Source organism: Vipera ursinii (genome assembly GCF_947247035.1).
Source record: "Vipera ursinii genome assembly, chromosome: 1".
Classification (NCBI taxonomy): domain Eukaryota; kingdom Metazoa; phylum Chordata; class Lepidosauria; order Squamata; family Viperidae; genus Vipera; species Vipera ursinii.
The window spans coordinates 153775432-153791403 of record NC_139512.1 but is presented as its reverse complement, the minus strand read 5'-3'; the positions used below and the strand labels follow the sequence as shown (position 1 = coordinate 153791403).

General features: G+C 38.7%; 1 protein-coding gene across 1 annotated transcript in view; it reads left to right on the top strand.

Moving 5' to 3' along the window:
• LOC310632510 (sodium channel protein type 2 subunit alpha-like) overlaps positions 1–15972 on the top strand; it is a gene marked incomplete at both ends in the record, with an annotated part of 64215 nt that overhangs the window by 7763 nt on the left and 40480 nt on the right. Inside the window, 8 exons of the mRNA XM_083349740.1 lie at positions 1496–1559; positions 2619–2760; positions 3556–3762; positions 5489–5770; positions 7999–8328; positions 10792–10924; positions 13224–13462; positions 14095–14268. Of these exons, the coding sequence (XP_083205866.1) occupies positions 1496–1559; positions 2619–2760; positions 3556–3762; positions 5489–5770; positions 7999–8328; positions 10792–10924; positions 13224–13462; positions 14095–14268 (1571 nt within the window). The remainder of the gene's footprint in view (positions 1–1495; positions 1560–2618; positions 2761–3555; positions 3763–5488; positions 5771–7998; positions 8329–10791; positions 10925–13223; positions 13463–14094; positions 14269–15972) is intronic.

The following is a 15972-nucleotide window of genomic DNA, read 5'->3' as shown; positions in this document are numbered from 1 at the left end:
CTAAGATTTTTTTCTGGGCTAATTTTATTTAATGGCTTCTCTGGACTAACTACCATATCAATTTAATTCATTTAGTATAGATCATTGAAAATGAATTGTTGAAATGAAGGGATATCTGTGCTGTTGCTAAAAACATCATTTCAAATAAGATAGTTGCAATATAAAACTGCAATAAATAACCAATTACTCATATTTTATATTTGAATCTAAATGCTCAGTCACAGAGATAGATTAATTAATTAGTAGTTTCAGTTGCAATAGCAAAAGAAAAATTAAAGCTCCTTGAAAATCTATGGGTGCTTTATTTGTAGAAAAATGATAATTTCCGTTCAATCAATCTGTCCAGTAGTATTGTTAGTTGTAATTCATATACACACTTTGGTAGTACCTTACCCTGAAAATCAGATTTTAGTCAATATTTACAGAATCACATGGATTCCTAAGATTCTTTTGTTACAAAAAATAAAGATATTAAATAATAATAAAAAAGAATCACATGGATTCAGAAATCTTAATGATATATTCAGGCTAGCCATCCTACTTGAATTTAATCCACACACACACAAACACACACAATTAACCTGCATTTCTAACTGCTTCCTCTTTTTTCATACAAGTCTAGTCACAAGACTACATTTGTATACATTATAAACAAGTTGCTGTTACAGATAGAAGAACAGATTGTGCACTGTTACCCCATCACTATGATAGTCTATCTTGTTTCCCCATTGTCATGCCTTCCAGATGTGTTTGGACTACTTTAAATTGGGCAAGGGAGTTGTAGAGGCTACACACATCACAAACACAAGTAAGACATAGTCATTTTGCACCTAACACAAATTTGAAATTAGTTTTTTGGATGAAAACCAGAACTGTTAATTATTTTACTTATATGTATATTGTGTTTGCACATACATTAGCAAAGACTTTACTCTTTTCAATACAGGAACACCACGTAAATCTGAGATACTCAATGAAGAAATTTTTTAGAAAAAAATCAAATTACAGTTTTTAAAAGTTTATAACTGAAAAAGGCATGTCATAAAGTTTTTGCTTGCTTTTGTTTAATTTTTTTTATTCCATATAATTAACTATTATTAATTAGAGCAGGGATGTCAAACTCACAATGTCATGTGACGTGTCGCGACGTATCATGACTTTTTTCCCATTGCTGGCAATGGGGTGGGTGCAGTTTCGCTATGATGCTTCCGGCCCGCGGGCTGGCAGTGTGACACCCCTGAATTAGAGCATCAACAGAAATTGCTGGATTTTCTTCAGTCAGCAAAGCAAAACTGCAAAATATTGGGCATGGAATGCCAATTTCTACCAAGAGTAAAAAAAATCTCTGTTCTGTGTCTGTTGACAACTTTCTATGTGTGTGGTCGGTTTATTGGATTGTGGCTCTTAGTCTGAAAATGTCTTTTGCAACAAATAGAAAATTAACTATGATATGAATGAAAATATCATAAGGGGTTGTTGTTGTTTTTCTTATCAGACAACTTTTACTTCTTGGAAGGTGCAAAGGATGCCTTGCTCTGTGGTAATAGTTCGGATGCTGGGTAAGTATAGTTTAAAAGAGAAATGCAATAGTAGTAATCTAACTAAATCGGCTAGTGGTCCATCAACAACTTTGCATTGAATGCTAACATATTTGAGCAGACGTTATAAGAGGCTTGGGGATGCTTTCAGGTATAATGGGACGTTATACAGAAAGCTGTAGCCTAAGGGAAGAAATGGGAGAAATCTAATATTTCCTCTTTGCTTTATAACATGGAAAGAATATTCAAGCCACCGAAATACTTTGTTTTGCAGACCCAGTTTAGTGTAAAGCACTAAATAAAAGTTTGGTTTAGTACAAAGACCGGGTTTCTTTAATTGGATAACAAAATATAATCGTTCTTGAAAGTCATGATAAGTTAATGGGAACTTTTTCACATACTTATAAAACTATATTAATTGAGAAGGTAGAGCTAGAAACCATCTGTTTTCTTTAAGAAGAAAAGTAGGAGGAAAAGGAGCAAAAAATGGAAAATCCATCAAAAGGGGACTGAAACTCAGAAATTCACTCTGATGGGACTCAGCGTGACGAATTCTTAAGTAATACATGACCTTAAAATTCTGAGGCTAGTCTGATTCTGATTCGTGTCAACCTTGAATATGTACCTAGTTTTTGTAATCCACAGGATCTTCAAATCTTTATAAATCCACATAGTAATTTGTATTTTGATTTTTAATGTACCTGATATATTGCTATATGTTCAATTACTATTTTAGTCTAAAACAAGCATTTTAAAGTGCATTTGAAGTTTCTGGTCTGATTGATGCATTTGATTTGATACATGAAGAAGTATGAAATTTCAGAGGTAATTTCTCATTAATCCGGGATATGGGATTAGTTTGGAATTCATCAGAATTTTCAAAGACGGAATTCTTCAAGAATATTTAAATAAGCTACTAATAAAGTTTTTATTCTCAACTGTTCCATACAGTTTGTGTTATTATACATCTCAGTATTTCGAGGTACAAAATGCAGTTATTCCTTTACTTTTGCTTTGAGGCATATTCCATATGCTTAATAGAAAGTGTAAACACATTCATTTCATCATCTTGTTTTATAGGCAGTGTCCAGAAGGATACACGTGTGTACCAATAGGTAGAAATCCAGACTATGGATATACAAGCTTTGATTCCTTTAGCTGGGCTTTCTTGTCACTCTTTCGGCTGATGACTCAGGATGCCTGGGAAAACCTTTATCAACAGGTGAGAAAAGTAATACTTTTAATTGTGAGACAGGACCAAAAATTGTTTATGAAAGTGACTGAACAGAAAAATAAACCACCCTGTCATATTGAATATGTCTTGGATGAGGAAATGCTATGAATCATTTGTTAGAGAAACAGCTAAACTTCACATGCAGCATTGAAAAGCCTGCTATCATTTAATACAGCTTCCCAGTTTCATTATACCCATTTTTGAACAATGGTGATAGAGCTGAATAGAATGTGTATAACATTCAGGAAAGATTTTTATATTTATTTATTTATTTATTTATTGATGGGATTTATATCCCGCCCTATCTCCCGAAGGACTCAGGGCGGCTAACAACAAAACATATAGTAAGTACAGAAATCAAGATAAAAATAAAATTAAAATCATCTGTGCAATAAATTAAAATTAAAAACTAAAAAAAAATTAAAAATTCTAAATATAATTAATTAAAATGCCTGTCAGTCCAGGCCAGCCTGGTGGAAAAGGAGTGTTTTGAGGCCGCGGCAAAAGGATAGGAGATTTTGGGCCATCCGAAGCTCAGGGGGGAGCTGATTCCATAGGGCTGGCGCTCCCACAGAGAAGGCCCTCCCCCTGGGGGTCGCCAGCCGACATTGCCTAGCTGACGGTACACTTATTGTTGAATAATAGCTCCAAGACAAAAACCTTGTTTGTTCATTCCGTGTATTTTAAGAGACAACATCAACAGAAGATATATATAGAGAGATACACACGTACTTTTAACATTTACTCTTTTACTAACCTAGTAGTTCCTACTTGGTTTCCCAGACTTTGCGAGCTGCTGGCAAAGGGTACATGTTCTTTTTCGTCGTGGTGATTTTCCTGGGCTCTTTCTACCTGATCAACCTGATCTTGGCAGTCGTAGCTATGGCTTATGATGAGCAGAATCAAGCTACTATGGATGAAGATCGGCGAAAGGAGACTGAGTATCAGCAAATGCTTGAGCATCTGAAAAGGCAACAAGAGGAAGCTCAGGTACTGGATATTCAAGAAATATTAAAAGAAAAGTAAATATAGATAAGTAGGAAATGCACAATTTTTTTTCCTTTTAGAAGGACTTTTGTGAGACTCCCATGCAGCACTGCTTTTAATCTCAAGAGTGTTCAAGAAATCTGTTGAATTTTTGAGGTATGTGTTTGTGAACTAGTGCTGGATATGATACGTTTTATAAAAACAGATTTCTATCTGGGCTCATTATGTCTTTCCTTTATCAACCATATAGAAAGCATATGAATCATATGTCATCTGTCAAATAACAGTTGTAGTACAGATGCAACAGCAACAAGGATGTCAGGAAATTAAGGGTATTAGATAGTATTATTACCCTTCATAAGGACGGGATTGAGTTTCAGAGCTTTAGAGCCAGATGGGTGCTCATGATGATGGAAAGAACACTATTACGATATTATATACAGAGTAAGGTAAAGGTAAAGGTTCCCCCTCACATGCATGCTAGTCGTTTCTAGGGGCCGGTGCTCATCTCCGTTTCAAATCCGAAGAGCCAGCGCTTATATGAGGATGGTCGTCTGGCTGGCATGACTAGACGCCAAAGGCGCACAGAACACTTACCTTCCCACCGTAGTGGTCCCTATTTTTCTACTTGCATTTTTATATGCTTCCGAACTGCTAGGTTGGCAGAAGCTGGGATGAGTAACAGGCGCTCACTCTGCTACGCGGCACTTGGGATTCGACCTGCCATACTGCCGACCTTCTGATCGACAAGCTCAGCGTCCTAACCCACTGAGCCACCGCATCCCACATATACAGAGTAGGAAATACAATACCTTGGCTTATTTAATGATAAACCTAAAGTTAACACACAACACACAGGCTAGATTCTAAATCTCATTATTACATATAAGCTAAATATTTACAGGTAGTCAACTTACGACCACAATTGAGCCCAAAATTTCTGTTGCTAAGTGAGACATTTGTTAAGTGAGTTTTGCTCCATTTTATGACTTTCCTAACCTTGTTAAGTGAATCACAGCAGGTGTTAAGTTAGTAACATGGTTGTTAAGTGAACCTAGCTTCCCTGTTGACTTTGCTTGTCAGAAAGTTGCAAAAGGGGATCACATCACTGCAGGACACCGCAGCTGTCTTAAATATAAGTCAGCTGCCAAGTGTTTGAATTTTGATCACATACTATGGGAATACTGTAATGGATGTAAGTTACTCTTTTCACTGCTGTTGTATCTTTGAACAGTCACTAGATGAACTGTTGTAAGTCAAAGACTACCTGTATATCAGGCATTCCTAACATACTGATAAATTTCAAGAGGTTCATGAACTTCAACAGGGAAAAATTGTAATTTTATTTTAATTGAAACTTAGCCTGCGTTGGTTAAATGGCTTAATAATGAAGCACATATATTGTATTCCATATTTTTTAAAATATTTTGGTACGTAGTTGAGTTTATACATTTCCTTTGTAATGTAGTATCTATTTTATGTATTTGGCTTTATGCATTTAAAGGCATTTTTTCTAAGGAAATATCCATAGGTGTCACAAGACTCTCAAAGGGATCCATGAAAGAAAAAAGATTTTGGTGGGTGTTCATTTGCTAGCCTTTTGATACGTGCATGTCTCTTTTTGCCCACTTGTATTCTACAAGCTGTGTTCTTTTGGAGTAATAAGCACCGTACTAAATAATTACATTGTGCGAAGAGTACTTACATAGTTGATCCCTTCATATGATAGGCACTGGCAGCAGCAGCAGCTTATAAAGACTTCAGGGATGATGGTGCGCTTGGAAGACTTTCAGAAACATCTTCAGAATTATCAAGCTCCAAAAGTGCTAAAGAAAGAAGAAACCGAAGGAAAAAAAGACGACAAAGAGAATTGTCTGTTGGAGAACCCGGAGGCAATGGCAAAATGTTTCCAAAATCAGAATCAGATAGCAGCATCAGAAGGAAAGGATTTCGATTTTCCTTGGAAGGAAATAGACTCACATATGAAAATAGGGTCATTTCTCCATACCAGGTCAGATATATTTGAATTGTTGAATTTGTATTTTATTGAATTTATATATCGCCCTTTCCCGTAGGACTCAGGGCGGTTTACAGGGCATATAAAACATCAATACAAAAATTAAGAGCAATTAAAAAGATTAAACTGAATCCCTGAAAAAATCTAAAACATATAAAACCCCAGTTAAAACCCCAATTAAAACTCAGCCTGGGCCGGAAAGCTCAAAGAGCCAGGTCTTCAGGTCTCAGCGAAATGATTGAAGGTCGGGGGCAGTCCTAAGCTCCACGGGCAGCTGGTTCCAAAGGGCAGGCGCACCCACTGAGAAGGCCCTCCCCATGGGTGTTATCCGCCGGCATTCTTTTACCGGCGGCACCCTGAGAAGGCCCTCCCTGTGGGAGCGCACAGGACGAAGGGAACTTGATGCCGGCAGCAGGTGTTCCCTCAGATATCCTGGACCCAAGCCATTTAGGGCTTTATAGGTCATCACCAGCACCTTGAATCTCACCCGGAGGGCAACCGGAAGCCAATGCAGCTCGCAGAGCAGAGGTGTTACATGGGAGTAACGGGAAACCCCCATCACAACTCGCACAGCTGCATTTTGCACCAGCTGAAGCCTCCGAGTGGTCCTCAAGGGCAGCCCCATGTAGAGAGTATTGCAGTAGTTTAAACAGGGGGTCACGAGCGGTGTGGTGTATCTATCCAAATTGTTGCAGATGAGGGCCTGAATCATACTTTATGGCCCTCATGTAAGGAAAGTCATATATAAACAGATTATGTCCTTCTGGGCTTCAGGTTCTTGTCATTAATTGCAGTAACTTGAGGAACTTAAAACATTAGTATCTTTTTGTTATTGGAAAGCCAAACAGAAAATAAGTGGAGGTAATAGTATGAAATTTGGGGAAAGAGGAATAGGATTTTTCTAACAAAGACAGTAGAGCAGCGGTCCCCAACCCTTTTGGCACCAGGGACCAGTTTCATGGAAGACAATTTTTCCATGGACCGTGGAGGGGGTGTGTGGTTTCACACACTACCTAGATCCCGCAGATACGCAGATGAAGCTTCACTCGCTTGTGCAGCCTGGTTCCTAAAAAGCCATGGACCTCCTCAGGGGTTGGGGACGCCTGCAGTAGGTCTTTGTTGATATATTGGAAAGACAGAATGGTGCTATATCTCTGATAGCCAAATGACCTATTTAAATGTACTGTATGGACATTTTCATGACTTATTAATAAGAACTTGGTAGCAGAAGGATTCTACCAGTGAAAGATTATAATCTCAATGGAACCACTAATTATAATTGAATTTCCCTTTAATGTGTAGAGCTTTATTGATAGCCCTTTGATGCAGTAAATTTTATATGTTTGGAAGTACCTTTTAGCATTTATTGAAATTTGGGGCAGTGGGGGAGAACAGTGCCCAAGGACATCACTCTTGATATGTATCAAGCTATTTGACCATGTTGATCTTGATTACTTCTTAAACATTCTTTTAATTTTTTAAAAAACAGAACAGCTCTCATATTTCAGGAACACTATTAACCATGTTCCTAAGAAAGCGTACAAGCCTCATAGAGCCATATAGTTATTTCTAGAAAATGAAAATAGTGATTGTTTCACAGTAGTGGTTGTCTGGAAGTATGGCTATCTTTCCCAAATAAGAGATAAATTGAGATTATAGACAGTATCCTTGGAGGCAAGAGGAGGTGGTAGAAAACAATATTTGAGTTTCTTTCTCATGTTTTCTACTTTGCCAAGACTTGAGTAACCTTTTTGTAATGACTTGTGGTTCTTCTTCCCTATTTCTGAGTCAAACCTACATTCCTTTATCCAGCTTTGAAGACAAGTGGGAGGGGATGGTTCCGGTTGAGCATGCAAGTAGCTCCATTTGCAGAAGCAGCAGGCATGCGTACCCACCACTCGCACAAATGGAGCTGCGTGCATGCTCTTGCCCACCCACTGTGCACACATGTGGAGCTATGTGCGCATCACTCTCACCCACCACCTCCACAGCCCAGTCCTGAACAGGCCATGTCCTAGTAGTGGGCTGCAGCCTGGGGGTTGGGGGGGACCCTGCTTTATCTCCTAGGAGGCACGTCTGACCCCCATGAAATCAATTTAGAAGTTTGATCATGTCATACTTCCTAAGATCAACTGTACGTTTCCTCTCAGACTTATTGCCTAGCTTGCTAGCTTGGATTTGTGTATGATTTTCACTTGATGGTTCAATTTCTGTCTCCTTAGTCAATGCTGTTTCCCACAAGGCGCAATAGCAGGGCCAGCTTTTCCAGCTTCAAAGGTCCAACTACCGAAGGAGGTTCAGATGCTGATAGTGAGCACAGCACCTTTGAAGAAAATGGAAGCCGGAATGGTTCCTATTTTATTGTACGCAGACATAGTGACCGACGCAGCAGTAACATCAGTCAGACCATGTTTCCAGTGAACGGGAAGATGCAGAGCAGTGTGGACTGCAATGGGGTGGTTTCCTTGGTAGGAGGACCACCTGTGCTCCTGTCGCCTACTGGACAGCTTCTCCCAGAGGTGATAATAGATAAAGCAACTACCGATGACAGTGTAAGGAAGATTTAAGTAGCTTAGGCATGATAGGCCTCCAGAATGGAATCCAAATCGTGAATGCCTCTGCATCTTGGAAATGCTTTTTCAGTATTGCCTCTTTCCAGGCTTTAAAACTGAGCTACACAAAAATAAATGGCCTGACTTCGGCTGCATGTATTTGCAAACACATACACACAATGTGATTTAAAGGAAAATAAGATTAAACTAGCAAAATTAAATTCAAAAGTATTGACACATTTACATTTAATTTATGCTTAGCAAATACCTTCTCCTCCTCCTCTGTTCCTTTTGCTTTGCTCCTGCTCATCCTTGCCTAAAAGATCCATTGTGTACCTTGTTTCTAGAGATGCCCACGTGGACCTGAGAGCCCTCTCCAAAAACAGCTGTTAATGTGGTTCTTAATGTGCAAAAAGGGTGAAATTCCACTAACTTTATCTGTTAGAAGTAAACTTTCCTTGATCTTACCTCTTTATCCTGGTTTCCTACTTTTGGGAACGCAACCCTTGCCACACAGTGTGGTAAGAGCTGTGGGGACAAAGTGGCTAGAATGCTAGAATCTGTTACAGGCTAACTCTGCCCACTGTCTATAGTTTGATCCTAACAGGCTCAAGGTTTACTCATCCATCCTTTTGAGGTGGGTTGTTGAGGGCAATATGCTGACCCTGTAAATCACTCACGAGAGTGCTGTAAAGCACTATGGGGTGATATGTAAGTAAGTCTAAGTGTTATTTCTAGTGCTCTTGCTACTCAGTCCCCCAAACTGTGCACCCCTACTTACTCTCTTCCATTGCCACACCTGTTCCTATCTCTTTTTAATTCTCCCACGGGTGTCTGTCTCATTACCTTTCCTTAACAAGAAGGCACTTCTATCACAATAGAAGGTGAAGTATTCCATGCTCTGGCTACAAGGCCAGCATTCTCCCATGGTCTGTGGCACTACAGCCTAGTAAGTCCACTTCCTGAGGCAGCAGGCCTCCTAGGAACCAGCTTTGCAAAAAAGGCACAAAGGAAGGCAATAAATCTTGCCTACACTGAGCCTGTATACTGGAATGTCTGTGGGTTGTGGTGTTTTTTTTTGTCTGTTTATAGACATAAAACTTGTGTGGAGCTGCAAAAATTTACACTTAGGTAATGTGATTGGATGGAGACTATTGTGGGCAGAATGGAGGGTGAAATCTTACTATCTTGCCATCCATGCTAGGATCAGGACCTTCATTTGTTCTCTGTGAAAGAACCATTTTGTATTCAAGGATATGTTCTAAGATTAACATTCCCCTCATTAACAAGCCAAGCTTTTCTTCACTATATGGTCCTTCAACTGTATTAAAAACTCACTTCCCGATTTTAAAAAGGGATGCAATCACATATACCACCATATTATGCTTGCAGCTCCATATAGTATCTTCCCTCTTTCTGGTTGGCCTGCTGAAGCTCAGTGAAGTCATGTTTTTATCGCTAGGCTGATTTAGTGGCAAAAGAGCATGTAACAAGGTGTACCTGGTATAAATTTGTTATTAATTTTTTAAACAATTGTCCAGAATGGATTGCAGGCCTGGAGGAGCACTGGCTCAAAAACATAAAGCTGTTTCCTAAAATGACTTCTGTTGCATGACCTAATTTTTCTTTCTGGACCCCCATGTGAAAGGTGTCCAGTTATCTAAGCATAAAACTAATAATTCTAATCTCTAGCATGAATTTTCATGCTTAAATGAATATTCACGACCGTTTCAATTAATGTTGCAGTTCCACAGAAAATACGACTCCTATTCACCAGTACATAGAAGACAATGGGACTAAGTTAATGGGATAGTAGTGACATAGCGTTGAGTGAGGCCACCATTTTCTGGAGATTTTTTTCCCCCTTATTGGGCAGTATTTTAACTTTTTTCACTTTCTTTTTTTAATATTTGTGTACAGTATGTGCCACCAGCATCCCATGTATTTCTAGAGACCTAAACCTACATTACATTATACTTTTTGTATATACTCCATTTCAAAATAGCAGGAAACTATGCCAACAGATTCTACTTGCACCAAAAAGGATCCGCAAAACTAAATTTATAAATGTGCCGCCTGAGGCTATAGATTGATTCCTGCTAGAGTCTGGGTCAAGAACCTAATCCATAATCCTGATCCAAGTGCGATTTGGGGAAACCTGAAATGTAGTTTCAATTATTATAGACGAGAACTTCAAACTAACATAGAAGATTTGCATGAGAGCGCTCAAGAGCTCCTGAGATGCAATATGGTCTGTTGTAGAGGTGCAGGGTTAGTAGGTTACATGTACAAGCATAAAATTCAGTCTACTCTTGAAGTATGTTTAAGCTGAAGAAATATGGAAAGATTCAGGTGCATGTGCAGTAGCATGAAATTCTTGAAGTTATTTGTGGGGTTATATTTCTAGTATACTGTATATCTCTATAATCATCATGATAATTTAGTCTTCTTACTTCACCGTAGAGTAATGCTTCTGAGATGGAAAGCAAAAAGAGACGGTCCAGTTCTTTTCAGATATCGATGGATTTGCTAGAAGACCCCACCGTAAGGCAAAGAGCAATGAGCATAGCAAGCATTATAACAAACACGATGGAAGGTAGGTCTCTGCATATAGTTGTGTGCCTAATATAGGAAGTCTGCTATGAAACTTTTGATTTACTTCTCTGTTACGTATATGGAAAGATTTAAAAAGCTTGTTGTTGTTGTTGTTAGTTGCGAAGTCGTGTCCGACCCATTGCGACCCTATGGACAATGTTCCTCCAGGCCTTCCTGTCCTCTACCATCTTCTGGAGTCCATTTAAGCTCACGCCTACTGCTTCAGTGACTCCATCCATTAAAAAGCTAATAAGATGCTAATCAAGGGGAAAAAACTGCTTAATTAGGCTTTGCAGAGATTTGGACTCAGTCAGTTAGAAAATATAATTCAGGATGTGCATAGCACCTATAAAACTTTAAAACACTCTCCCTTTTCTTGGAGAGTGGGTCTTTGTGTTTCTGCTGATGTGCCATCATTGGAAAAGGTGTATCTGGCTTTAGGTGTTCCTAGCTGGTGCGACAGATTTAGGTGGAAGCAATTAAGAAATGAAAATGGAATGATGGTAGTACTGGTGGATGGTAGAGAAACACATTCATTGCTTCATGTCTGCATAATCACAGGAAAAATGCTGATTTGGACCATTCAAGATCTAATGTGTCGAACAATTCACTTGGGCAGGCCTACAATCTCATGTTTCTCAAGGTAGCATTTTTTTTCTTAATAGTATATTTTATCATTTAAACTTTATTTATTTATTTATAATATGCTACCCACAAATAAAGTAACTCTGGGCAGCTTACAAAATAATAAGCAGTTAAAATTGGTAATGTCAAGTGCCAGGGAAATCAGGAGATTCAGGCAGTTCAAATGAGTATAAAAATTTATTAGAAGCTTAAGCCCTCTACAAGAATCTGGCCTACTAACAGTCAAGGGAAATTGGAGTTAAGAAAGGCATTCAAGGTGGGCTGGACTTAGATCTCTTATGGGCTTACAGGGACTCATGAATGATGAAGCGTTTGACCCCTCTCTCCGGATCAACCTGGTCATCTACAGGTAAGATTTAAATAAAAACTAAAACCAAGAAGATGGATAGTATGGAAGTGAAGTCCTCTCTCTTACATCTGCCTATTAAAAAAAATTAGTATACCAGATGTATTTTTAGAAAAGGATTTTTTCAAGTACTAGAATAAACCGTGACAGCCTTAATTAACACCTAATTTTGATTTAGGTGTCTTGTTATAGTAATAAAGAAACAGAGGGTGGAACAAATTCTACACACTTTTTTGAATTGAAGTTACATTTAGATCAATGGGCTCTCAGAGAAGAGCCCTACCTCATTATCGTCTTATATGGCTGCAGCTGAGCAATGGGGTGCAGGTCATAGAGTCCCCATTTGGGACAGGATTGTTCCATCATTTTTCCAGTCATCATACTCAAGATGATACAGGATATTTTTTATACAGTTTTGGGTTGTGCCTGTTCCTGTTGAAAAAGGCTCTACTCACAAGTCACTGACAGAAAAGTCATGCCCTGGTCTTCTCCTGGGTGGACTACTGTAATGAGTTCTACATGGGGCTGCTGTTGAAGAGTATCTGAAAACTTCAACTGGTGCAAAATATGGTGGCTTAGGCAGTTATGTGTGCCCCTAGGATGGCACATGTCACATCTTTGCTCTCCAAGCTTCATTGGCACCAGTTTGCTTCCAGATCCAATTCAAGATATTGATTTTGACCTTTAAAGCTCTTCATGGCATGGGGCCAGCTTATTTGAAAGACCACCTCCAACCAGTTACATCTGCCCTCTGTGAAAAGAGTTTTATTTGGTGTGACCCAGGAGGTAGGTAGCCTTTTCCACTGTGGTGCCCGTTCTGTGGACCACCATCCCTACCCCCACACCTTCAAGGTTAGATTGTCCCCATCCTTGATATCCTTCCAGATGTGCCTCAAAACATGGCTGCTTAAGGACCTCAAGGAAAAGATGGCTGCATTGTTTTAACAGCATTTTTTCTTTATTTAATAAATAATATTGCTTGATGTATTTTTAATTGTAATTGTTTTAATATTTTGATTGTACAGTAGTTTTTTATTGTGCACTACCTACAGTTGCTTTTCTGTGTAATGGCAGTAAATAAATAAAATATCCAGCACTTCATTCTTTGCCTTACCAACTGTTACAATATTTGTGAAATAGGTTTGCCCTTTTAAATATTTGAAATATTTGAAATGTGCTGTAACAGAAAATTAAATTAAGAAAATTCATAGAAATGAATCTGCAAATCAGATTTTTGGGAAGTTGTTTTCTGATGAGTGTAAATTATGAAATTAGTATAAGGTGTTGTTGTTTTTTCCAATTTCTTCAGAACTTGAAGAATCAAGACAGAAATGTCCACCATGCTGGTATAAGTTTGCCCATAGTTACTTGATTTGGAATTGTTCTGATAATTGGTTACAAAAAAAGAGAATTATTCGTTTAATTGTGATGGATCCATTTGTTGATCTTGGAATTACTATCTGCATTATTTTAAATACTCTGTTCATGAGCATGGAACATTATCCAATTGATGATTCCTTCAGTAGTATTCTTAAAAATGGAAATCTGGTAAGTCAAATTTATATTAAAGAATTTTATAATTCATAAACCTGCTAAACTTAAGGAAGCTTTCCAAAAATGAATCTCTCTAAACTTTTTGAAAATATAAATCTGAGTGAGACATTAGTCCCTTTTTAGCAGGAATAATCAATATAGCAAATAATATTGGTTTTTTCCATGATGATATTAAAATCCTTCCTGAGATTAAATCTGGAGTCTATTTTATGGAAATTGTGTATTTCCCATGGCCCTGTTCCTTCTTTTCAGAATTATAGTTCCAACCTTAGGACTATAGAGGGAATTTTGTTTGACTGAGAATTCTGGAATTTGAAGTCCCACAGATCTAGAAGGCTATTTTTGTATGATTGAAAGTTGTTAATTCATGTTGTTTTCAACAAACCCTTCCATGGTTCATGACCTGTCTTACACAGAACTTACCTGTGTTAGTTCTCCTGTACTTCAGCTCTTTTAAAATTATGTCCAGCCGTGTATTTCCTCAGCTGGGGCTGGAGCGCAAATGAGGTTTAAACATTTGTTTTTGTCACTGCATTTCAAGTATTGTTTCTTGAGTTGTATGCCTACAAACAACAAAATAATGCATGAAGTTTTCATGGGAATAACTGATTGCATTCTACATTTAGGTTTTCACTGGAATCTTCACTGCGGAGATGGTCCTCAAAATAATTGCCATGGATCCTTATTATTATTTCCAAGAAGGCTGGAATATTTTTGATAGCATCATTGTAACCCTCAGTTTAATGGAACTGGGTCTTCAAGATGTGGATGGATTGTCAGTCTTAAGATCTTTCAGACTGGTAAATATCAAACCTGCAGGGGGATATTTTTTTTCAGCACAGCTGCAATATTCCTTAGGATAAAAATCCTATGTGCATTATGGACTTGGTGCATCTAGCATATTGTGCAGACATCTGCAGATTAGCTCACTCAAGCAGGAAGACATATAATATCTCTGGAATTGACATACACTATTTATCCTATCTGGAGATTGTTTTAATAGAGCAGCAGTTTTACATTAGAAAAGCCAAACTAGGATTTTCAAATCTGCCAAGATCTTCATTAGAGGTTTTGCAAACACTTGGATGGAATTTCCATGTGTATAATTATTTTCTTAGAGAGAAACGGGCTGATTTGACACATTGTCATTACATATATACTCTGCTGGGTTCTGATTAGGGGAGAATGAAAACTCCCTGTTGGGATGTGCATTTTGGAGGAAGCAACCCCTCCCCTCAAAAAATCCACTTCATCTGGAATAAGTTGAAAATACTGGAGGGATCTACAGTTCAGCAGTTTTCTCCAAAGGAAGCATTTTAGCCATGCTTACTAGAATAGAAAACCTGTGTGGAATACCTAAAGTTGAGAGAGATGGCTATTCTGTTTCCAACATTAATAGCATCTACCTACATAGGATATAACTACACAGAACATAAGTAATCTCTGTGATAGGCAAGTGTTTGGTATAGGAAGGGCAGATTAAAAGGAAGCAGAATAAGCTTTGTATTTTATTTTATTTTTAATCCCATTTATATCCCGCCCTTCTCCGAAGACTCAGGGTGGCTTACAATTTAAAGCACAAATCAATGTGCTTAGCAATAGCCTTCATTCTATGTATATGCCTGCTTATTAGAGCTTTTGCCCTCCCCCCCAAGCGGCATTATTACAAAGTCAGCTTATTGCCCCCAACAATCTGGGTCCTCATTTTACCTACCTCGGAAGGATGGAAGGCTGAGTCAACCTTGAGCCTGGTGGGACTCAAACCTGCACTAATTGCAGGCAGCTGGTGTTACTTAAGGAGGCATTAGCCCACTGCTCCACCAAGGCTCTTTCCTGGAAAGAACTCAGGATCCCTGAGGAATCAGAAATTTCTAGGCCATTCTGGAATTGCTTACAGCCTGGATTTCACAAGCATTCAGAATGGTTGGTAGCAAGCCCCTTCAAATGTAAAGCTTCTACGTTTATGGCTTTTTCCTATACACAAACGTGGAGAGGGAGGGGGGGAGAGAGAGAGGGAAAGAGAGAGCTATGTGTTTTCCTCTCACCCTTGAGACGGAAAGAAAACATACCCGTTCATTGTCCCCAAAGCGTTCATAAGCTGCCTCCAAAACAAAGCTAGAAAAGTTGCTACATTCGCATGACAGGACAGTGGTTTGTGATGCTAGGGAGAAGCACAAGAGGTAAGGACCAGAAGCCAGACGGGAGAAGCAGAGAGGTTGAAACATTCCTTTCTATCTCAGATTTCCTGCTCTTATGGCCAGCAGCAGCTGAGGATAATGGAAGTAATGGCAACTTTCTGAAATTGCTACTAGAAACTTGGTAGGGTTGTTGGGACATTCTGTTGTCTCCAACAGCCAAAGCATAAATTGTGATGGAGACGGCAAACCCCATGACCAAATGGGAGGGGCTCTACTGCAGTGGTCCTTCAAGTGACCCTGCAAGGGAGATGATGTGTTTCCCAGAGGAATCCTGATGGATCATCTTGATCTGGATTCAGCCTTGAT